Source organism: Colobus angolensis, unplaced genomic scaffold, assembly GCF_000951035.1.
Source record: "Colobus angolensis palliatus isolate OR3802 unplaced genomic scaffold, Cang.pa_1.0 Scaffold53, whole genome shotgun sequence".
Classification (NCBI taxonomy): domain Eukaryota; kingdom Metazoa; phylum Chordata; class Mammalia; order Primates; family Cercopithecidae; genus Colobus; species Colobus angolensis.
The window spans coordinates 12,517,630-12,543,043 of NW_012118821.1; the positions used below are offsets into that span (position 1 = coordinate 12,517,630).

General features: G+C 44.0%; 1 protein-coding gene across 1 annotated transcript in view; it reads right to left on the minus strand.

Annotated features, from left to right (window-relative positions):
- Positions 1-25,414, minus strand: part of SNTG2 (syntrophin, gamma 2) — a 243,436-nt gene that overhangs the window by 181,073 nt on the left and 36,949 nt on the right. The window contains exons 4-5 of the mRNA XM_011960963.1: positions 20,929-20,972; positions 20,789-20,830 (exon numbers count right to left, since the gene is read on the minus strand). Coding sequence (XP_011816353.1) covers positions 20,789-20,830; positions 20,929-20,958 — 72 coding nt within the window. The 5' untranslated portion in view covers positions 20,959-20,972. The remainder of the gene's footprint in view (positions 1-20,788; positions 20,831-20,928; positions 20,973-25,414) is intronic.

Genomic DNA, 25,414 nt, shown 5'->3' on the forward strand with positions numbered 1-25,414 from the left:
TGAGGCTCTGTGGGGCTCGGGCTCGGGCTCAGGGCTGGGTTCAGCAGCCGCGTGGCTGTGCTGGGCACAAAGAGGGAGCCCAGCTCCAGGCACGTCCCTGGGACAGAGCCGATCCCGGCCACCTCCACACAGGGCTATTCATGAGACATCTGGTGTTCCCTCGACAATTTCTGTCCCACAACTAGAAAAGGTTGAAGCCTCTCAGGTATAGATACTGACCCTCCAAATTCTGACCTTTAGACGCTAACGCAACATTTGCCGCTCAGTGGATCGTACTTAAAAAGCATGACATCCATCTCTCCGTGTCCTTAAGTAAACTTCACAGGATGTCCCTTTACTTTTATCAGCTGAATTCCATAAGCACATTTTGCTCCCTCACAACAGAAAAATATTTCCTCCCCATTCATCTTGGCCCTGACCCACCCTGCGGTGTCCTCCCGGTCACACATCAGGAGGCGCACACCAAATCCCCGGGGAAGACCCTCTGGGCTGCACGTCACCCACCAATTAGAGTCAATGAAATGTCTTATGAAGATGTGTGCCCAGGCCTGCCCACTGGTGCTGTGGCAGGGAAAACCAGAGACGCGGGCTGCAAATGGCAAATTTGCTTTTATACACGTCACTCACTCATGAGTGACAGACAGCCTTTTCGATCCCCAATAGATACAAAGATGCTTGTTTAGTTCCCTAAACCTTCAAATGCTTGCTGTTACATTAAGTCACTATTTGCTAAGAGATTTGTGATTGTGAAATATTTAAAGAACATTATTTCATCCGTGAATGCAATTTTAATAATGGAGAAGTGTCAAATAAAAAGCTAACCTGCTTCATGATCTGTTGAGGGTGGGCAGGAGTAATGTTGCCACCTGAACCTAGAAAAGACATAGTGGATAGGTTTTTCCAAACCACTGCTGCTCATAGATTCTTGCCAGGAAAAGCACAGTAGGACTTGACTTTACAGATTAACCCACAGAGGTCTTGGTAATTCCGTAATGTGCTCACGGACAAAAATAAGTGGCAAAGCCTTGAGTAGAATTTTAATCTTCTGATGCTGTTGCTTCCTTTCTCCTGTGTATATTCACAACTATCCTTTTTTCTAATCCTGTTCACAATCCTTGGCCACTTCCAACATCTCTTCCTTTGTACAATGAAAAGACAAACTTAGCTCAGCTATGGGGCAATTCCCAGAACTGCAACGTCCACACAATCTCATTGACAAACTCTCACCCTCCCCACCCATGTAAGCCTCACTGCTCCCCATCACTCACACACACACACACACACACACACACACACACACACACACACACACACCACACATGTCTGACAAGAAGAACATGTATGTTTTAATTTCAATCTAACTGTCAACTTGCCCAGTGACCCCTGGTGTATGAACCATGGAACCCATAATAATAATTTACTTTGCTTTCCAAACTCATGTCCACAAGACTCGTTTTAAATACCTTCCAGGGAATGGCACCATGAAATACCTTCAGGCACCATGGAGTGGGGTACACTCCATGGCGCCTGACAACAGTCACTGTTTGTTATTTGTAGGGAAAGGGGCGATGCCCAGAAGCCTCAAGCAGCCGTGAGACCTCGAGACGCCTGTCCCTTTCATCTGCAGAGGGTGCACCTGCCAGGCTGTGACACCAGGGCAGGAGGCACCTGCAGAGGGTGGGCCCAGCAGGAAGGCCCCCTCCTCCCTTCCCTCCACCTTCACCTTCTCTCCCCACTTCCTTGTTTCCATTCCTTCACTCCTGAAAGCCCCTCTGTGTGGGCCCAGCTCAGAAAAACATCCAAAGGGCCTCAAGAGAGCAGCCCCTCCATGTGTTCACTCTCATCTCATGCTGGCTTCATCATCTGGGTGATCACACAAGGAGCAGGGGGAACCCTCTCCAAACCACAGGTGCATCTCGCCCTGGGAGCTCAGGCTTAGTGTCAGGTAACATACAGGTCAGTAGTGAGGGCCGTAGCAAGCTGGCATCTTCAGCATGAAGAGCTCATAGGCAGGTCCTTAGCTGACTCCTGCTCAGCCTGGAGCTGGGCCTAACACAATATACACAGCAGCAGCCCCGCAGCCTCCCCAGCTCCGGGTTCCCACTTCTGTGAAGCACGCACCTGGGCTGCCCCAGGAACACAAGGTAATGTTGCCTTCATGTCCTTGCAAACATGAAGAGCTGTCAGGCCCTCTCTTCCCCATGTGGGAAATAAGGAGTTGGACCATCCAGGAAATCACTAAGGTCATTCCATATTTCACAATTGTCCAACACTTTCAGTTTGAATGGCACAGCCTCACAATGTTTCTGCTCTCACTCATCTGACCCTCCTGCAGGGCCCCCTGTAATTGCACCACCTCCTGGGATTGGTTTTCCAGTAGCGAGTGGTGCTTCACCTAGAGGAAGCCGACAAGGAGCCAGAAAAATGCAACCACCAGCTCATTCATTCCAGCACCCTTTCTTCTAGACAAGGTTACTACTTCGGTCCTTACAATGCAAAAACGATGAATTCTTCAAGTAATTGGTTCTCTTCTTTTAAAATCACATTCAGACCTCTATTGCTCCAATTGCCTCTGAAAATTTCACATACTTAAAATTAATGGTTATTAGCAGCAATGTTTTCAGAATAATATTTGTGAAGGTAATTATTTTCACACGGAACAATCATGTCTGGGCAATACCGCATTTCATGCCATGCAACTGCAGTTAATCATTTTTGTGTTAGCCTCACTCTGTTGACCATCAAAGATTTCCTTCCCTGTGTGGAACAATTTACATCATTATCTGCAGGTTTTCTTGGTGACTCTTAACCCCTGTACTTGGGTATTCGTCAGGGTTCTCTAGAGAGACAGAACTAATAGGACAGATGTACATAGTAAGGGGAGTTTATTAAGGAGTATTAACTCGCACCATCACAAGGACCCACAATAGGCTGTCCGCACGCCGAGGAGCAAGGAAGCCAGTCTGACTTTCAAAGCTGAAGAACCTGAAGTCTGATGTTTGAGGGCAGGAAGCATCTGGCGTGGGAGAAAGACGTAAGCTGGGAGGCTAGGCCAATCTAGCCTTTTCACATTCTTCTGCCTGCTTTATATTCTGGCCATGCTGGCAGCTGATAAGATGGTGCTCACCCAGATTAAGGGTGGGTCTGCCTTTCCCAGCCCACTGACTCAAATGTTCATCTCCTTTGGCAACACTCACACAGATACAATGAGGATCAACAATTTGCATCCTTCAATCCAATCAGGTTGGCACTCAGTATTAACCATCACAAGCCCACCCCTTGTCAACCTGAATCCATATACATCTCCTGAGATAAAAAATAATCCTCAAATATAGGCAATAATGAGATTATAATTACACTTAACATAATACAACGATCCTTGGTACAACTGGAAATGCACCAATCCCCAACCCAAATGCTGTTATATAAAGTTAACACTACTTAAATGCTGGTACGAAGTCAATAAATCTTATGTCACATGATAAAGGAGAAAGGAAATACAGTGAAGATATTTTCTTAGTACAAGTGTATACATGCACAAACATGTTTTTAACAAGAGGAGGAAATACTCACGACAATTACAGTCCTCATTTCTGCAGCTGGTCCCGTGGCAGTAGCTGGTATTGATGACTAACTTCTACTGCCAATTCTGTATTCCCTTTGCCTTCAGCAAGCACCTCAGCAAGTCATTTTTTTTTTCCTGGTGGAGTGACCCAAACCTTCATTTCTGAAGGGTCTGGCCCATTTGTAGTCCTGCCTGGATTGGGCTGTTGCAGTTTCCCATTGACCTTAATCACAGGGCGTGGTAATACTAAGAAATGCCCTAATGGAGCTCCTGTATTCCACGCATACTCTTTCCTACCTCCGTTGTGGAGTAGTAGACTGATTTCATCCTAGTCTGGGTCAATCATCCCGGCCAACACTGTAACTCCCTTCTTAGCCTGTTGACTTAAAGGTAGGAGGAGCCCAAACTGTCCAGGTGGCAATCTTAACTTCCAGTTTAATGCAATTGCCCTTGTGTTCTCTAGTGGCAGCATTCCTCCTTCTGGAAATCAGACCTCTAGGTCAGCAGAATGTAATGTCCTGGAAACTGAAAGCAAAAATTTTGCTAGAGGATCATGAGGGGTGATGGTGAGTGGTGCCACTTCCATTTCCACCCCCGATTCCTCGACCCGTGAATCCTGGCTATGGGAGAAACAGGACGATATATTGGACACTGATTCAGAGCATACACAGCCTTCTGGAGAACTTGGCCAGCCCCAGCCCTGCACAGTATTGTCATCCAGTTGGCGTTGTAATTGTGACTTCAAAAGGCCATTCCACCCTTCTATCAATCAGCTGCCTCAGGGTGATGGGGAACATGGTAAGACCAGTGAATTCCATGAGCATGAGCCCACTGCCGCACTTTGTCAGCCCTAAAGTGAGTGCCTTGGTCAGAGACAATGCTGTGTGGAATACCTGACGGTGGATAAGACATTCCGCGAGCCCACAGATGGTAGTCTTGGCAGAAGCACTGCAAGCAGGATAGGGAAACCCATATGCGGAGTAAGTGTCTATTCTAGTGAGGACAAACCTCTGCCGTTTCCATGATAGAAGAGATCCAATACAATCAATCTGCCACCAGGGAGCTGGCTGATCACTCCGAGGAATGGTGCCATATCGAGGGCTCCGTGTTGGTCTCTGCTGCGGGCAAACTGGGCACTCAGCAGTGGCTGTAGCCAGGTCAGCCTTGGTGAGTGGAAGTCCATGTTGCTGAGCCCATGTGTAACCTCCATCCCTGCCACCATGGCCACTTTGTTCATGGGCTCATGGGTCATGACAGGGGTGGCTGGGGAAAGAGGCTAAGTGGTGTCCACAGAATGGGTCATCCTATCCACTTGATTATTAAAATCCCCCTCTGCTGAGGTTACCTGTTGGTGAGCACTCACACGAGATGCAAATATCTTCACAGTTTTTATCACTCAGTGAGGTCCATCCACATCCCTCTTCCCCAACTTTCTTTGTCAACAATTTCCCAATCATGCTTCTTCCAAGTCCTTGACCATCCAGCCAAACCATTGACTGCAGCCCATGAGTCAGTATATAAATGGGCATCTGGCCATTTCTCCTTCCATGCAAAGTGCACAATCAGGTACCTTGCTCGAAGTTCTGCCCACTGGGAAGATTTCCCTTCACTGCTGTCCTTCAGGGATGTCCTAGAAAGTGGCTGTAGTGCTGCAGCTGTCCACTTTTGGGTGGTGCCTGCATATCATGCAGAACCATCTGTGAACCAGGCCCTAGTCTTCTCTTCCTCTGTCAGCTGCTCATAGGGAACCCCCCATGAGGCCATCAGTGCAGGCTGGGGAGAGAAGGTAGGGTGGCAGGAGTGGAGACCGTGGGCATTTAAGCCACTTCCTCATGTAACTTACTTGTGCCCATGGGCATTTGAGCCACTTCCTCATGTAACTTACTTGTGCCTTCAGGACCTGCTTAAGCCCAATCACGTATATACAACTTCCATTTGATGATGGAATGCTGCTGTACATGACCCACTTTATGGCAAGATAGGTCATAAAGCACCCAGTTAATGATAGTTCAGATTGCATGGTGACTTGATGACCCATAGTCAAATGTTCAGTTTCCACCAAAGCCCAGTAACAGGCCAAGAGCTGTCTCTCAAATGGAGAGTAGTTATCTGCAGAAGATGGCAGGGACTTGCTCCAAAATCCTAGAAGTCTCTGCTGTGATTCACCTATGAGAGCCTGCCAGAGGCTCCAAACAGCATCCCTATCTGCTCCTGAGACCTCAAGCACCATTGGATCTGCTGGGTCATATGGCCCAAGTGGCAAGCAGCTTGCACAGCAGCCTGGACCTGGTGCAGAGCCTTCTCCTGTTCTGGACCCCACTCAAAACTGGCAGCCTTTTGGGTCACTCCATAAATGGGCCAGAGTAGCACACTCAATTGAGGAATGTATTGCCTCCAAAATCCAAATAGGCACACTAGGTATTGTGCCTCTTTCTTGGTTGTAGGAGGTGCCAAATGCAGCAACTTATCCTTCACCTTAGAAAGAATATTTTGACAGGCCCCACACCACTGGACCCCAATAAATCTTACTGTGGTAGAAAGTTTCTGAATTTTAGCTGGAATTATTTTCCATCTTCTGGCAGGTGAATATCTCACCAATAAGTCCAGTGTTTGCTACTTCTTGCTCACTGGATACATAATGTCATCAATGTAATGGACAAATGTGCTATCTTGTGGAAGTGATCAAGGTCTCCCTGAATAAGATTATGACACAAAGCCGGGGAGTTGATATACCTCAGAGGTAGGACAGTAAAGGTATATTGCTGACCTTGCCAGCTGAAGGAAAATTGCTTCTGGTGGGCCTCACAGACAGGAATGGAGAGAAAGACATTTGCCAAGTCAATGGCGGCACACCAGGTCCCAGGAGATGAGTTAATTTGCTCAAGCAATGAAACCACATCTGGTGCAGCAGTTGCAGCTGGAGTCACCATTTTGTTAAGCTTACAATAATCTACTGTCCGTCTCCAAGATCCATCCATCTTCTGCCAGGCCAAATAGGAGAGCTGAATGGAGATGAGGTGGGGATCACCCCCCTGCATCTTTCAAGTCCTTGATGGTGGCACCAATCTCCACAATCCCTCCAGAGATGCGATATTGTTTTTGATTTACTATTTTTCTAGGTAGAGGCAGCTCTAATGGCTTCCACTTGGCCTTTCCCACCATAACATCCCTCACCCTGCCAGTCAGGGAGCCAATGTGGGGCTTCTGCCAGCTGCTAAGGATGTTTTTGCCAATTATGGATTCTGGCTCTGAGGGAATGACTGCAGGATGAGTCCAGGGACCCACTGGACCCACTGTAAGTCAGATCTGAGCTGTAACTCCATTAATTACCTGACCTCCGTAAGCCCCTACTTTAACTGGAGGACCAAATGACATTTTGGTTCCCCTGGAATCAATGTCAGCTCAGAGCCAGTGTCCAGTGGTTCCTAAAATGTCTGATCATTTCCCTTTCCCCAGTGCACAGTTACTCTGGTAATAGGCTGGAGGTCTCCTTGGGGAAGGTGGGAGAAAGATTCACTGCATAAATTGTCGGTAGTGTGGTGGGTCCTTCCTCAAGGGGACCAAGCCTCCCTTCTTTCAAGGGGTCCTGGGTCTGTAAACTGGCTCAGGTCTGGAAATTGATTGAGGGGCCATGATTCTCTGTTGTTATAATTGAAATTAGTCCTTTGTCCATTCGACCTGGAAGTTTTCTGCTTACATAAATTAAATAGAAATGTAGTAGGCTTCCGGCCGGGCACGGTGGCTCAAGCCTGTAATCCCAGCACTTTGGGAGGCCGAGATGGGCAGATCACGAGGTCAGGAGATCGAGACCATCCTGGCTAACATGGTGAAACCCCGTCTCTACTAAAAAAAATACAAAAAACTAGCCGGGCAAGGTGGTGGGCGCCTGTAGTCCCAGCTACTCGGGAGGCTGAGGTGGGAGAATGGCGTGAACCCAGGAGGCAGAGCTTGCAGTGAGCTGAGATCCGGCCACTGCACTCCAGCCTGGGCAACAGAGCCAGACTCTGTCTCAAAAAAAAAAAAAAAGAAAAAAGAAATGTAGTAGACTTCCTATCAATTTCAATTCTAGGAAAACTGTGATTAGCCAAGGCCAGAGCTCTCAGACTATTCTGATTACTTCTTTGCCTCTGCTCTCCATTACAATAGCTATGCCCACCTTGCTTTTGATGCGTTGAGTGCCACTACTTGGCTCCTGCCACCTCAGGATCCAATTATTTCTATTGTATTTAAATTTTGTAGTTGAGTGACTGCAGCTCTCACTGTTAGATGTGACATACAGAGAAAAGCAGTTACAGGGCTCTTCAAAGATACAGGTGCTGCCCTCACAAATCTATTTTCACAAGGCATTGGTCAAGGGTATAGCTTCTGGACCCTCCCAGCTGGGATGAGTTGGTCTAAAGTGTCTAATCCACTTCACCATCCCACTCTTTCTAAGCCTTTGGATCCCTTCCTCTATACTAGACCAAGGGAGATCAGGCATTTCCAGCTCATTCACAGTCAGCCATCTTTTAATCCATATTTCAGCTAACCAACCAAATAAACTATTAGAACCTTTTTTAATGTCCTGAGCTACAACATTAAATGCAGAATCCCTACTTAGTGGGCCCGAATCAATAAATTCAGCCTGATCCCACTCTATGTTCCTTCCACCACTGCCCCACATTCTTAATATCCATTATGAATATGCCTGTTCTCCAGATTTCTGCTTATATAAATTAGAAAAGCAGTCCTTTACGAGTGTAACACACCTCCTCATGGCTCGCACCCTGAACCTCACCTTTAGGGGCCTGCCAGGACTTTAGTCTAGTGATAGGTTTAGAAGCAAACCGGGGTTTTGGGGGTGGTTTCTGAGGAGAATCAACATTATCTTGCCTGGCAACTGCCTCAGGGGAGGCCATCACTGTTGCCTCAGGCAGCACAGGGTTTATCTCCTTAGGCAAAAGTGGAAAGGCCGATGGCAGCGTGGGTCAGGGAGTGGGGATGTTGCCACTACTGGGGATCGGGAAGCTGTTTCTTCTGGCAAGAAAGGCTCATCAGAGTTTATAAGCTCAGTGTCCTCAACTTCATCAGGGTCCTCCCATGTGTCCCCATTCCAAGTTACAGGGCCCCCTTCTTTTCCAATCAATGCCCTCACTTTTAACAGGAGACACCTGGAGAGGCTGTGCATGCACCTTTCATTGCAGGTCAGCCACTCACACGATAAGATCTTGTGTCTAATTTTCCAAAATTTCAGCTCTTTCTCTACAGGAGATAAGACTGTCACTTAGGGCACAAAGCGAGGGAGTTGATATCTTAGCAGATTTGAGGCTCAGTATCTGCTTCTGAAGAGGGGAGTTAGAATCCCTGAATTCCTCATTTGCTTTTATCACTTTGTCCAGTGAACTTAGGAGCAAGACCAGCTTCATCATGTTCCTTGGTTCTCCACATATGGTCAAAGGTATTATGTAGAGAGTCACTAAACTCCCTGCCTCTCACGAGCAGTGAATCAGGAGTGTCAAATGCATTTATTTTGCATAACTCTCTAAACAGTTCAAGCCGAGGACTATGAGTGTTCTCCAAACTATTAGAAGTATAGTTCTTACCATTTTGGGGTCTAATCACTTTAAGCATCCACTCCAGAAACCTTAACACCAGTGAAAAAACACCAACCTCAATATTCTGTTTCTCTAGAACCACTCTCAGTACCAAAAATCTGTATTAGTCAGGGTTCTCTAGAGGAAGAGAACTAATAGGATACATATATCCTATGTAATACTCCTTAATAATCTCCTTTTCATATATATGTATGTAAAGGGTGTGTGTGTATCTATGTGTGTGTTTATGTGTTTTCTCTTGCAAAGGCCTTTTTGATAAGGACTCAGGGGAAATCAAGAACTTATTGAAAAGAACAGAATTCAAGGAAATAAATAAATTTCTAAGAACCAAAAAGAAAGCGGCCTCTTTTCTGTTCAGCATCTCTGCCAGCAAAGCTGAGGAGGCAGAAAGCGTGGGGAGGTCCAGGGTCCTGGGTCTGTGGTTTGCTGGGGGGTGTGGACAGATCTGGGGTCCTCACAGCTAAGTTTGGGGTTTAATTCCATCACACGATAACTTCACAGCCTGCTGTGAGTCATTTACTATTCCTGAGACTTGATTTTCTGATTTTTGAGAAAAGGCTGGTGAAAAATAAAGCCTCCATCAGAGGAAGGCAGAGCCACACAGGATGATCCACTGAAAGGTCCTCTTTAGTATAAAAACACATTAGAGGTGTCTGCAAAATGTCTGGGAGCCAAACTGAGCATTAACACAAAGATAATGAAAATCCTAGTCCAGAAAGGCCGGTGGCACAGACAGGAACTCACAGGCTCAGCCCCAGGGCTGACTCTGGACCTCTTGACATCTCCTTGTCCCTTAAGGTTTACCAACATATTTTCATTTCTTCCCCTTCTCAGATGACTTAGATCTGGGATTACCAACTACAGAGCCTGCCAGTTCCTTCCAGAGCACAGATGCAAACACACACAAACACACCCATGGACACAAAGTGATACACACACAAGCATACATAAACATGCCATACACTCATGTGTACACACATATTCGTATAAACACATACATCTGACAACCATTTAATTAAATATCTTAAGTCAGCACATTCTCCATTTTTCCCTAATGGCTTACTCAATTGCCCCCTTTTTTTTAAACAACAAAAAAAAGGACTTTATATGTTTAGAGCAGTTTTAGATTCACCACAAAATTGAGCAGAAGGTAAGGAGATTTCCCACAAACCCCTCCCACACACACGCATAGCCCCATCCACTACCAGTACCTCCACCACAGGGAACATTTCTTACAATCCGTGAACCTACATAGATACATTATTGTCACCCAAAGTCCGCAGTTGACATTAGGGTTCGCTCTTGATGTTGTACATTCTATGGATTTGGACAAATTTTTAATGAGACATGTTCACCACTGAATTATCATCCAGAATAGTTCCACTGCTCTAGAAATTCTTTCTATTCTGCCCAGTCATGCCTCTCTCCTCCCAGTCCCTGGCAACCACTAACCTCTTTCTTGTCTCCATAGTTTTTTTTTTTTTTTTTAGGATGTCATCTATGTGTAATAATACATCATGTAGGCTTTTTGGCTTCTTTCACTTGGGAATAATGTTCATTTAAGGTACCTCCAAGTCTTTGCATAGCTTCATAGCTCATTTCTTTCTAGTGCAGATCATATGCCTTTGTCTGGGTGAATCACAATTTATTTATCCATTGACCTGCTGAAGGACATCTTAGTTGCTTCCAAGTTTTGGAAACTGTGAATAAAGCTGCTATAATCATCTGCATGCATGTTTTCGTGTGAAATTAAGTTTTCAACTCATTTAGGTAAATATAAAAAAGCATAATTGCTGGATCATATGGTAAAAGTACATTTAACTTTCTCAGAAACTGCCAAACTGTCTTCCAAAGTGACCAAACCATTTTGCACTCTCACCAGCAATGAGTGAGAGTTCCTGTTGCTCCACATCCTCACCTACAACAGTTGTCCTACTGTTGTGATAATTTACATTCCCTGATGACAGATGATGTGAAGCATCTTTTCCTAAACTTCACATCTGCCTATCTTCTTAGGTGAAGTATCTGTTAAGGTCTTTGCACAATTTTTATAATTGGTTTGTTTCTTTTCTTATTGTTGAGTTTTAATAGTTCTTTCTATAACTTGGATAACAGTATTTTATCAGACATATATTTTGCAAATATTTTATCCCAGTCTGTGGCTTGTCTTTTCATTCGCCTGGCAGTATCTTTTGCAGAGAAAAACATATTTAATTTTAATGAAGTCCATCTTATCAATTATTTCTTTCGCAGACTGTGGTTTTGGTGTTTTATCTAGAAAGTCATTGCCCAACCCAAGGTTATACAGATTTTCCTCTGTTATCTTCCAGGAGTTTTATTGTTTTGCATTTTACATTTAAATCTATGATTCACTTTGAGTTATTTTTATGGAGGGTGTAAGGTCTATGTCTAGATTCATTTTTGTACATGCAGATGTCCATTTGTTGAAGACTGCCTTTTCCCCATTATAATGTTTTTGCACTGCCGTGAAGGAGAAGTTGACTATATTTATGTGGTTCTATTTCTGGGCTATTACATTCCATTAATCTATTTGTCTATTCTTGCAGCAATACCACACTGTCTTGATTAAATTAGCTTTATAGTAAGTCTTAAAATCAGGAAGTGTCAAACCTCCAACTTTGTTCTACTTCAATATTGCATTGCCTATTCTAGCCTTTCCATCTCCATATAAACTTTAGAATCAATTTGTCAATATCCACAAAACTGTTTGCTAGAATTTTGGTTGATATTGTATTGAATCTACAGATCAAGTTGGAGAGAACTGAAATCTTAACAATATTGAGTCTCCCTATTCATGAACATAGACTATCTTCTTCATTTATTTTTTTCTATGATTTCTTTCATCTGAGTTTTGTAGTTTACCTCATTTAGACATTATACATATTTTGTTATATTTACACCTAAGTATTTTATTTCTTTTAGTGCTAATGTAAATGGTATTGTGCTTTTTACATTTCAAAGCCCACTTTTACTTTTTCATTTCTGGTACATAGGAAGGCAATTAAATTGTGTATAATAAATAACCTTGCATTCCACAGCCAAGAGCTTTCAGTATGATGTTGAAAAGAACTAATGAGAAGGGACATCCTTATATTGTTCCTGATCTTGGTGGGAAATCATCTAGTTTCTCACCATTATCTATGTTGTTAGCTGTGGGATTTTTTGTAGCTAATCTTATCAAGTTAAGGAGGTCCTTCTCTACCGTTAGCTTACTGAGAGTTTATATCACAAAATGAATGTTGGGTTTTGTGGAATGCTTTTCCTGCATCCATTTTTATGATCATTAGGGTCTTCTTCTTTAGTTTGTTAATGTGATGAATTACATTAATTTCCAAAACGCTGAACTAGCCTTACATAGCTGCAAAAAACTCCACTTGGTTGTGATGTGTAATTCTTTTTATACATTGTTGAATTCGAATTTGCTAATATTTTGTTGAGGATTTTTTGCATCTATGTTCATGAGAGATAAGGGTCTATAATTTTATTTTCTCATAATGCCTTCATCTGGTGTTGGTATTGTGATAAATTTGGCCTCACAGAATGCACTAGGAAGTATTCCTTCTGCTTCTATTCTCTGAAAGTGATTGTAGACAATTGGTATAATTTCTGCCTTACTGTTTGGTAGAACTCACCAGGGAATCCGTCTGGTCTGGCATTTTCTATTTGAGAAAGTTATTAACTATTGATTTAATTCACTTAATAGATGTAGGCCAACCTAGACTGTCTGTATCTTATTGTGTAAGTTTTGCCAGATCGTGCTTTTTAAGGAATTGGTGCATTTCATCTAGGTTATCAAATTCGTCAGCACAGAGGTGTACGCAATCTCGATAGAATCTATAGTAATATCCTCTCTTTGATTTCTAATAATATTAACTTGTGTTCTCTTTCTGCGTATGTAGCCTGGTTATTGGCTTATAAGTTTGTTTATATTTTCAAAGAAATAGCTTTCTTTTTCTATCTTGATTTCCTGTCTTCAGTCCTTGATTTCTTCTGTAATTTTCATCATTTATTGTCCTCTACTTACCATGGGTTTACATTGCTTCTCTTTTTCTAGTTTCCTAAGGTGAAAGTTTAGATGATTAATTTTTGACATTTCTTCCAATATATGCTTTCAATTCTATGTATTTGTCTCTAAGCACTATCACTGCATCCCACAAATTTTGATAAGTTGTATGATTATTTTGTTTTAGTTGAAAATATTTTTAAGATTTCTATTGAGATTTCTTCTTTGACCAGTGTGTTATTTAGAAGTGTACTGTTTACTCTCCAAGCATTTTGTGACTGCCCAGCTATCTGTTATTGAACTCCAGTTTAATTCCATTGTGGTTTAAGAGCAGACACTGTACAATATCTGATATGGTTTGGCTGCGTTCCCACCCAAATCTCATCTTGGATTGCAGCTCCCATAATGCCCATGTGTTATGGGAGGGATCTGGTGGGAGGTAATTGAATCATGAGGGCAGTTTTTTCCATACGGTTCTCATGGTAGTGAATAAGTCTCACGAGATCTGATAGCTTTATAAGGGGAAACCCCTTTTTCTTGTTTCTCATTCTTTTTTGTCTGCCACCATGTAAGATGTGCCTTTCACCTTCCACCATGATTCTAAGGCCTCCCCAGCCACACAGAACTGTGAGTCTATTAAGCCTCTTTTTCTTTATAAATTACCTAGTCTCAGGTCTGTCTTCATCAGCAACGTGAGAACAGACTAATACAATATCTGTTCTTTTAAATTTGTAAAAGTGTGTTTTTATGGCCCAGCATGTGGTCTGTCTTGGTGAATTCTTCATGTGATCTTCAGAAGAATGCTATTCTGCTGTTGTTGGGTGAAGTAGTCTGTAGATGTCCATTACATGCAGTGGATTGATGATGCTGCTGAAATTTGCTATGTCCTTTCTTATTTCTGCCTGGTGGGTCTATCCATTTCTGACCAGTTGCACTCTTATGGCTGGTTGGGTTGTCTGTTGTCAACTCAGCAACCCTCCATTTTCCTTCTCAAAGCAGAAAGATAAACTAGGTTCTATGTTTCTCCAGATCCTTTCCCATATGTCTCAGGGTGAGAGTTTGCTGAAAGAAACTCATTAAAGATCTGGGAGGGTAAAGAGGAGATGCCAACCGTTTTTGAAGTCAGATAAGCACACCCTTGGGCAGATGCATCCGTGGGGCTACCCAGTGTGTCCTGAAAGCCACAGCTTCAACACTGTCGACTGTGGGATATGTGCAAACGTTCCAGAGTTTTCATGAGAATCACAATTTTTCTTAAGAACTGACAATTTTATGGTTTTTGAATACATTATTTTCTTTTTTGTGGGGGGAGGTGTTTGTTGTTTGAGACAGAGTCTCCCTCTGTCGCCCAGGCTGGAGTGCAGTGGCACAATCTCTGCTCACTGCAGTCTCTGCCTCTTGGTTTCAAGCGATTCTCCTGCCTCAGACTCCCAAGTAGCTGGGATTACAGGCACCCACCACCATGCCCAGCTAATTATTATTATTATTATTATTTTAGTAGAGACAGGGTTTCACCATGTTAACCAGGCTGGCCTCGAACTCCTGATCTTAAGTAATCCAAAATTGCTGGGATTACAGGGGTAAGCCATTGACACTGGCCGAATATCACATTTTTGACGGCAGATTCTCTGCCCTTTGCATTCAATCCCAACTTGGTGAGAACCCATTTATCCCTATCTTCAAACTGTTACAGCTGGAATTCCTGGAGCTGCTCCCATTTTCCTGACCAAATCCTAGTGGGTAGAGTTCAGGTGTTCGGTTTTTGGGTAAGGGCAGGGGCTGCTTAAAGCTGCAGTGGAGAACATGGAGAAAGACAATGACAAGGCTCAGGGACTCATATGACCATTTTAAGCCATGAGTGTAGCACTACAGAGCTTTGAGATTCCCTTGAAATGATTCCTTATTTCTTGTAATACAGAGTTAAGACTTCTGAAAACTCAGGCCAACATCTGATTTTGCAGGTGGCTGACTAATTCTATCTATCAGGCAGTGAGTCCCTCTACAGTTAGGGCATTGATGGGTAAAAAGTGGGAATGAGAACAGATCCCAGCATGTCTGTATCCCTTTTTTGTTTTGTTTTGTTTTGTTTGAGACGGAGTCTCACTCTGTCGCCCAGGCTGGAGTGCAGTGGCACGATCTCAGCTCACGGCAAGCTCCGCCTCCCGGGTTCACACCATTCTCCTGCCTCAGCCTCCTGAGCAGCTGGGACTACAGGTGCCTGTCACCGCGCCCGGTTAATTTTTTGTATTTTTAGTGGAGACGGGGTTTCACCGTGTTAGCCAGGATGGTCTCGATTCCCTGACCTCGTGATCCGGCCCCCTCGGCCTCCCAAAGTGCTGGGATTACAGGCGTGAGCCACTGCGCCCAGCTGTCTGTGTCCCTTTTGCATGTTCATATCCTACTGACTTTCCTTCGCCTTCGTCCCCTACTGGCAGTCACTTTTGCCCAAAGATCCTCGAATTAGGTTTTCTGAGGCAACAATCTGGCAGGACAATGCTGATTTTCCTCAATATGCACTTGGTCACTCCCCATATTTCTAGTCTCATAGCTAGCCCCAAATCTTATTATGAAGCCTAATTTCAGAAGAGCTAGCCCATGATGCAATGGTCATGACAATGGCCGAAATGAACTTTTGATTGTGCGTGGAAATATGTGTTTAGGGCTGTAGAATCCTCTGTTGGATTAGACCAAATGTATTGATATGGGTGCAATGACTAGAGATTCTGGATTGAACGACTAGAGATTCTGGATTGAATTTGTTTAATTACTTGAGAGAGACTCTATTGGTTTCCTTGGTTAGTTGACTAACATCAGGACTCACAGTGGCCACATTAAGTGAGGTTGAGCGGCCATAGCTTCCTTGGTGTGTGGTCCCAGAAGGAAGTCAAAGGTTTACGGAAGTAGGGTGCCTACTCCCATACCTCCTCCCTTGCTGCATCTACATTCACTTCTTTGCCAAAAGACTGAAAAACCCCTAAGTGAGGAAGGTACCAGCATCCCAGAAACTCTGCTGAGGCACTTCCCTGCTGAGCAGGCTGGTACTGGGTTATGCCACCATTGAAGGTGGCTTCTGGAATCCAAAGAGATGGTGGACCCTGGACGGGATGGCAGAGCCCAGGCAGCAGCACTGAACCTTCAGACCAGGTGGGTTGGTTCCCTTCATGGGCGGCAGGGCTGATGGTGTGACCTGCAGATCTATCTAGCTATGGCTAACTGATCACGGAGTTCTTAGGACTGAAACAGATGGGGAATACATTGCAGTTGTAATTGATTTGCATAGGTGAAAAATCTCCAAGTGGATAGAGACTGGACTTACCACAGTAAAGAGACCTGGGCTCTCAATCCATTTCAGGGAGAGAGTCAGTTCCCAGAACCTGCAGCCCTGAATGAAGGGAAGTCCAAGTCCGTTTGAGGAAAGACCGCCAAGCCGTTGTACTGCAGATCTCCCTTTTAGCCTCCGTAAAGCATTTGCAGAGATTTGCAGTTATGAGTGGTGGACAAAGGGCTCCCAGACCCTGGCTCTGGGCCGATGCCAAGTCCTTGGAGTCCCAGTGCCCGCCACGGCCCCGTCACAATGTGGGCATAATGTGGGTCGGGGGACAACTGCCTTCATGTTAGACTCATCCCACACTTGCCTCAGGGCCCCAAACACACCTTGGGGCTCTTTATCTCCCCTCTGAGTACAGAGTTGAACAGATATGTGTCCTACTGGTGGAACCTCCATGTTGGTGTCCGGACCCCTGCATTCAGGCCCATTATGGTTGGGTGACTGGACATCCTAGAATGGCTTTTCCTTTGGAAAACGGAAAACCAAAAGCCATGTTGTAGAAAAGACTTGAAAGATGTGGAGGAGGTAATTTTTATTACATTTCTTTCGATTGCCTCTTGGCTCAGGCAGAAAGCAAATAAATTATTAGCAATGGGAGTGCTCTATTGTAAATATCAACAGATAGAACTCCAGTTCCAGCTCTTGTCCCAGATGTGCCCTGTATCCCAGAGCAAATCAAAAACATCCCTGATACCTGGCAAACAGCTATGAAAATAGCCAGTGGTTCTTTCTCCTGCAGTTTCTAGCTGTTAGCACACATCGCCAGAAGTAGCCCGCCTCCAAATGGCAATAGTATACTTTTGTGTTCCGGCACCGAGGCCAGAACATACTCATTCTTGAGGAAAAAGTCCTTGCTTACACAGGATGGAACGTCCCGTTTCAGTATTAAGCATAACACATGTTGGTAAATGGACAACTTGGCGTAACAGGAAAGAAAGCTTCAGCTCTGTATTAGGAACCCCTTATTCCGCTAACACGGAGTGAAGTCCCCATGGTCTGCTGAGTAAACTGTGAATGGGACTTCCCGCCCTGAGCTGCTGTTCAGAGCAGATGATTTGGAAGGCTCCTTTCTACTCAGAGTGTCCACACCATTTTTCCCAACATAAGACGTCAACTTTATTTCTAACAGTTAAGCTCAAAATCACCTCCAGGCAGGATCTGCCATGAGTTCTTAATCATAGTAAAAGCTACTATAGGTGACTGAAACGTGTTTTTTAAAAGGACTAATTTAAATTGAAAAAGGAAGCTCTGTGAAAGGTGTTAGTGACTTTTTTTCCAATTAGGGCAATTTTTATCAACGGTTTTCATAGCACTTAAGAACTTAAGACTGTATCTTAGACTAGAAGTAATTTCCTATTACAGTATCTTACTTTCACCTTTGAGACGTCTTTTTAAAATTTCCCACTGAACTGTAGAGTTTCTTGTTCTGAGATGCCCTGGGGTGACTAAAGGCAGAACACACCAGCCCTGCTGTGGCCCCGCCAGGCTGTTGTTCTGTGCCCTGCCTGTGGGGGCGCTGGAGAGCAGCCCACCTCCCCGAGCTCCTCACTCTGGATCAGTGGTCGCATCACAGACCAGGCACCGGGACAGAGGAACCTGCAGCTCCTGCTGCCTGGCCCCCAGACATCCCAATCTGTGTCTGTGCAGGGATGTCACACTGAGTGACAGCCGTCATCGATCTCCCTTTTTTCCTGAGAGAGACATGTCTCAGAATTTGCCCAGTGAACATACGGGCAGTTTACTCTGCTGTAGCCGCTACAGTATTACATGCCAATGTGGATGAAAATGCACAGATGTATTAAAAAGGGGAAACTATATGTTAATGTATATGCATTTATGTGTATTAAGATGATTTAACAACCTAGAGTAGTAAAATTTTCCAAAGCAGTAGAGTGAATAAGATTCACTTTGTGGAGGTAAATCTAATTTTTATATTAAAAAGGATTCTTTGCATTGAGTAGAACTGACAGTTTTTTTTTTTTTACAATTAATCGAAGCCAGAATTTACTCTGAAAAATGAGGAAGTGAAACCATATGATTTATAAGTCTTGTAGAATTTTAACATTTTAATGAACTTTATGCATCTGAAAAATTGGGATTATATGTCTCATTAGCATTTCTCTAATAATTTATTTTGCACCACATAAGAATGTAGACATATGATATGATCAGTTTGGTTCAAAAAGTATATTTGTATCAGTCCAATATTGTAATAGCTCCATTTATAAGATTTACATATAATTTACTAGATTTTTTTTTGAGATGGAGTCTCATTCTATTGCCCAGACTGCAGTGTAGGGGCCATGATAGCCCATTGCAGCCTCAAACTCCTTGGCTCAAGTGGTCCTCCCACCTCAGCCTTCTGAGTAGCTGGGACTACAGGTATGCATCACCATGCCTGACTAGATTTTGTTTTTATTTTTTGTAGAGACAGGTCTTGCTATGTTGCCCAGGCTGGACTTGAACCTTTGGCCTCAAGTGATCCTCCTGTCTAGGCCTCCCAAAGTGCTTGGATTACAGTTGTGAGCAATTAGTGCAAAATTTTGTTGTGGCCAAGAGTGGTGGCTCACACCGGTAATCCCAGCACTTTGAGAGGTCAGGATGGGCGGATCACCTGAGGTCAGGAGTTCAAGACCAGCCTGGCCAACATGGCGAAACCGCATCTCTACTAAAAAAAAAAAAATACAAAAATTAACCAGGCATGGTGGTGAGCGTCTATAATCCCAGCTCCTCGGGAGGCTGAGGCAGGGAGAATTGCTTGAACCCGGGAGGCGGAGGTCACAGTGAGCTGAGATCGCACCACTGCACTCCAGACTGGGCAACAGAGTGAGAGTCTGTCTCAAAAACAAAACAACAACAACAAAAAAAAACTTTTGCTCACGAGAATTTTACTCTGTTTGGGCTAGGATAGAAGTCATGAAGGCATGTCTTGCCTCTCTTTCAATTGGCATGTGTTTTCCCATAATAAGCAAAAGGGTAACGGCACTTCATCTACTCGAGACTTTCAGGTCCAGGAGGCCAAGAAATATGCTGATCCTTGTTGCTGTGACTCTTTCCTCTGCCCAGCACAAATTAGAGGTTGATAACTACACATCTTGAAGAAGACACAGGTGAATTCGGAGTGAGCGTGTAGGAAGCGATTCCCTGTTTAGTTACAGACGGCTGCATGTGCCTGCCTTGGGTTCACGGAAATTTACTGCTATGCAGAAGGGGTGACTTTTGGGTACTAGGGCTGTTGGTCCTTCCTTGGAACTAAAAGTTGGCTAATTGAAAAGATAAACACTGAAGAAGAAATGAGCGCATGCCTGTTACTCTTCATGGGACTAGTTAAATTACCAGACTGCTTGCCTTTTGCTGCAACTCACAGAATTAACCTCCCGTGAGGGCTCTGCTGACTGCCTGGGGCCCCAGATGTGCATCCTGGACGCAGCTCCACTGCCTCTCTCCTTGACCCTGTGTCCCCCAGCTCACTTATCGGCACAGGGATGCTCTGCCAGGCATCTCACCCGCTTTGCCCTCCACCTCATCTCTCAGCTGTAATACCGTCTCCACCTCTGCCCCCACCCTGTAGGCACCGGACTGACCACGTGTCCCTACCACATGCTTCCTGGCATCAGCCCCATGGTTTGGCTGCACTTGGCTTCTCTCTTCCCAACAGCCAGAATGAGTACCTCGGGGACAGACGTCTGTTTCATCTGCCTTTTAAGCTGACGTGACACTGGAGAAAGCTCATCTCCATGGAAGGCGTCCGCACCGAATGCATCCTGACCCCCGCCATCTTATGTGATCCTCAGAGGTCTCACCTGACATCCTCCACGGCACACATTCTAATGCACGCGTGCTGCTTAGCCAGCCAATGGGGAGCAAAGGTGTGAAGGCCCTGCGGGTTCCAGTGCCAGGTGGTACGGGGAGACCCTGCAAAGCCCTGACACCTCCTGTGCTCAGCACGACCCTTCAGGAATCCCAGGTGAGTCACCTGATCCCTGAGTTCCAGTGCCCTTGTGATCAACATGGGCTTCATCAAGTGTACTTTATAGCGTTTGTGAGGATCCCTGATGGGAACGCTTGTGAAGTGACACAAGCGTTGTGTGGTCAGCACACAATGGTCGACAGTGGGCACTTTGTTAAGGTCTTTTCGTAACATTTACTAAACCTTTTAAGCTTCCTTTCCAATTCTCAGACTGCATCTATGAATAGATTCAGTTAAATACAAATTACAGAGACAAATAATTCAAATAAAAGAATAATAAACAGAATATAAAATGTAATTCACTTACCACTTCTTCATGAGTTGCATTTTCTACATTTATGCCATTAACCTGAACAGATGACAAAGTAAGAATGTTGAGAATAATAATTAATACAAGTTAAAAATAAAAATGCAATCAAGTTAAGGATTAACATGTACAATACTGACCTGGAGAACAGCATCGCCTACGAACAACATCCCTGTCTGGTCCGCTGCAGGGTGGCAAAAGTGGCAACAGTGTTAAGAGAAATCTCAGCGACATTATGCTTTGTTATGACAGTCATTTAAGCACAGTGCTTGCAGCAGCTGAAGTGGCCACGTGTATGTGTGTGTGTGTGCCCGTGTCCACGTAAGTAGATGTGTGTTTGTGTGTGCAGGTGCAGATGGGTGTGCATGCGTGGGTGTGGGTGGCATGCATGGGTATTTGCAAGTCTGAGTCTGTGAATCTGTCATGTGTGTGCCTGTGTGTACACATGGATGTGTGTGTGCATGTGTCCACATGAGATGTGTGTTTGTGTGTGCAGGTGCCGATGGGTGTGCATGCGTGGGTGTGGGTGGCATGCATGGGTATTTGCGAGTCTGAGTCTGTGAATCTATTATGTGTGTGCCTGTGTGTACACATGGATGTGTGTGTGCATGTGTCCACATGAGATGTGTGTGTGTGCAGGTGCAGATGGGTGTGCACGCGTGGGTGTGGGTGGCATGCATGGGTATTTGCGAGTCTGAGTCTGTGAATCTGTCATGTGTGTGCCTGTGTGTACACATGGATGTGTGTGTGCATGTGTCCACATGAGATGTGTGTTTGTGTGTGCAGGTGCCGATGGGTGTGCATGCGTGGGTGTGGGTGGCATGCATGGGTATTTGCGAGTCTGAGTCTGTGAATCTATTATGTGTGTGCCTGTGTGTACACATGGATGTGTGTGTGCATGTGTCCACGGGGGTGTGGGAAATGTCAACACACAGCAATAGGCGGCCGCTTCATAAGGAAAGCTAGATTGATGTACGTGCATTAAGAGAGTTGCTTTCCAGTCACAGAAGACTTGTTTAATGTGGAAAACAAACATCACTTCCTCCTAATAAAGGGTTTCATTATAGGATATGGAAAGTCTGATGCACATTTTTCATTAAATGTGCAACAAACAAGGAATTCCCAACGTCACTTAGCATTTTCCCTCATTCTCACAAACAAACATACACAGACAGCTCTAATCAAAATGACTGTACCTAGAATATTAAAGGCAACAAATTGAAAAGCTTTGTAGAGAAAGTTTGGCTATAATCCATGCAGCATTTTTCACTTAACCTTTCCATCGTCACAGAGGCAGAGAGAGCCCCATTAAATAAGACCGAACAAATCTGCACAAAAGCTAAGGCTTTTCCCCCCAATTTTTGCCTTCATATAGGTTTCAATTTTAAGTCTTTGTTTAAATAGTGGAAAACAAGTAATAACCTGTTCTTGACAAACTATAGACAGATTAAATGTCAATTCTACATATTACTTCTAGTGTTTAGCAAATTTCAAATCGTGTTGAAACTATAGTTTTCAGATCACTGTATGTAATGGTACCGATTCTGTACAGCAATGATACTGATGTTAAGTGATCCAAATAAAGTTCTCATTTGCATCGAAACTGTCCATGGCAAAGCTGCCGTGGACCATGCAGTGGTGGCAGCTCTTCTCCCCTGCGCCGTCTCCCTGTGTTCAAACTGCCCCCCTCTGTCTCTCACTGTCTGTGTCTGTCTGTCTCTCCGCTCTTCGCATGCTGCTCTTCCCCTCTCTAGCCACACCAGGGTGGGCTGCATCCTGAAAACATTTATTGATTATCTGGAATAATGGACTCTGAGCTGGGGCCTCAGAAGCATTACAACCCTAAATTTTAAGGGAATCAAAGGCTAACAGAAAAAAGTACACACAGAATGTGTGGATTCCATGTGAAGTTACACATGTGGTAGTGATTATAGAGATCATATAATATGGATGCTATAAAAGTGCAGAAAATTGCATATGATAGAAAACAAGGTCCAAAATCAATTAATCATCATAATTCTCAATATTTAGCTTAAGAAGCACCACCTTTATTAAATGTCTACCTGGCACATCAGAAACTTAGCTTCAGCTTATCTAACAGTATAGAGATAAAGTTGTTCTTATCAAAGTATTTTACCCCATGGTCTGAATGGACCTACAGAAAATAAAAATCTCTGTGCATTTAGATGCATTGATTTTTACAAAACAAACTTTAGCTACTTATGGAAAGTGTCATCATCGAACAAGTCCGGTGCAGGAGAGAATGTTTTTGCTTTTTTGTTTTGTTTTGTTTTGTTTTGAGATGGAGTCTCGCTCTTGTCGCCCAGTCTGGAGTGCAATGGCGCGATCCTGGCTCACTGCGACCTCGGCCTCCTGGGTTCGAGTGATTCTTTTGCCTTAGCCTCCCGAGTAGCTGGGATTACCGATGTGCACCACCACACCCTGCTAATTCTTTTCTTTTGTATTTTTAGTAGAGACAGGGTTTTGTCCTGTTGGCCAGGCTGGTCTTGAACTCCTAACCTCAGGTGATCTGCCCACCTCAGCCTCCCAGAGTGCTGGGATTACAGGCGTGAGCCACCGCGTCCGGCCGAGGTAATGTGTTTTGAAAATGATATGTATGGTAATCCCTCACAGTAAATGACTTAATCTCTTTGTTTAATGAAGGTCCGTGAAGACGCATCTGACTCTTCTAACCTAAAGCAGAAAGCAGCATTTTGTTTCGTCAACAAGCCACATGTGAGTCTGAGATGCCACAGAACAGCAGACAAAAACGTCCAGATCCAGGCACCAAAATGCATAACCAAATTCCCTGAAAAGAATGGTATCTAGAGTTTTCAGAATGGAGCTGCCATTTCCTGTCTGGAACTAATGCAGTGAGGTCTATTTTGCTCTAGAACTGGTCAGAAGCTGCCTCCAGATGGCAGAAAAACTCACATAGCGCAGTGCTGAGCCGGTGGGTCAGCAGCCTCCCTGGACTCGGGCTTTTCTGCAGGACCTGGGGTTTAATGAGACGACAATGAACTGCAGCCCAGCGTCTGTCTGGGTGCCAGGCCTCCTCACCCAGCATGCCCATGCGGAGCATAGCAGTGCTTACTTGGAGGGAAGTCCGCCTCATTAAAACATTTCACAGACCCTGAAGAGGGTCCTGGACAGCTGAGTCAATACATCTTCCGTTTTGATTTGAGCTCTGAAGCCATCCAGGGACCTTGATCTGGGAGAAGCAGGGATCCCAGGGCTGGCTGCTCCTTACTTGCTTCTGACTGAGAGAGCTCCAGGCTCTGCAGGTCCCGCAAGTTTGGAGGCCTGTGGGCACTGAGGCAGTGGAGACAGTGAGGCCCTAAGGAGCTGGCACATAATTTTTATGTGTGCAAAAATATAATGTTATAAATTCTCAAGTAATGAAATTAAAATGTCAGCAGCAGTCTAGATAAATAGCAAACATTGGCATATACTTTCTGCAGTTTTTGTAGAAAATTAAAGGATCAAATTAAAACCCTTAAAGAAGATACGGAAATCCTTCCTTAACTAAAACTTAGGAGTTTGAACAGCAAGAAAACAGTAATTTTAACGTGGTGAGACATGCTTGTTGGTTTATTCTTCATTTTCTTGCCTCCACTTTCTCCCTCCTCTTGCTGTGGGTAACTAGGTTCCCTCAGTTCTGGAGCCGACACTTGGGTTAAGCATTTGACGGCCAGAAAAACGGAAGTCCAGCCTTTCCTCACACCCCACCAGAGTCCTTCAGGTAGAAAAACACTGTGTGAAATCGCTGTTTCTTTGTTCAATGGTTTCTTAGATTTTGTTTCCTCTTTCCTCTGTTTGTGGCAATAACCTGGGTCATTAAAACTACTGATAACTGGATTTATAGTAAACCATAATTTCATCATTTCCAGAATGCTCAAGGTTCTTAAATATACTGACTTGAAATGGCTTTAAGCTAATTTAGTTCAAGCGTTATCAAAACTTTCACGGAATTTTAAGTCATCATTGTGCTTCGGTCCTAAATGTAGCTTAAGAAACAAAGAAGGCAGAGAAAGAGCACATCATGGAGTTCCATGTAGTTATTAACAGCTAAAGTTTACAAACAACGTTACAAAAGTGTGAACCCTGTGAAATGTTGGCTTAAAACCAACCTTCTTAAGCAATTTTGGTTCAGTGAAAGGGAAGAGGAAGGAGAGTCATTCCCAGTTATTAAATGAAACGTAATTACAAATACTTTCCAGCTAAATCTGTGAAATGTTTTTCACCTGACGGACACTTTTAGCCTTAAAAAATATTAAAAAGTGATAAAATGGGTGATAAAATAAAATCATGAAAGTTCGATTTTAATTCGAAAATTTGACGTCCCTAAATAAAATGAATTTGGTCAGATTAGGCAAGGTTTGTTGATTTTAGCTGAAAAGTGATTCTAGTTAATCCCTATGATAATACGGCCACTGCCTCATTATACAATGTGGAAATACAGCATAATGCATTTTAATCCATATAAATATTCAAACTCCTACAAAATGTTATAATGAGGTGATATTTTCTGTTTTATTATATTTGCTTTTTCAAGATAAAGTAACCATAGGGTTATCTGAGGTCACGTAAAGGTAATGTAATCAAGGTTTGGAACATAACTGTGTT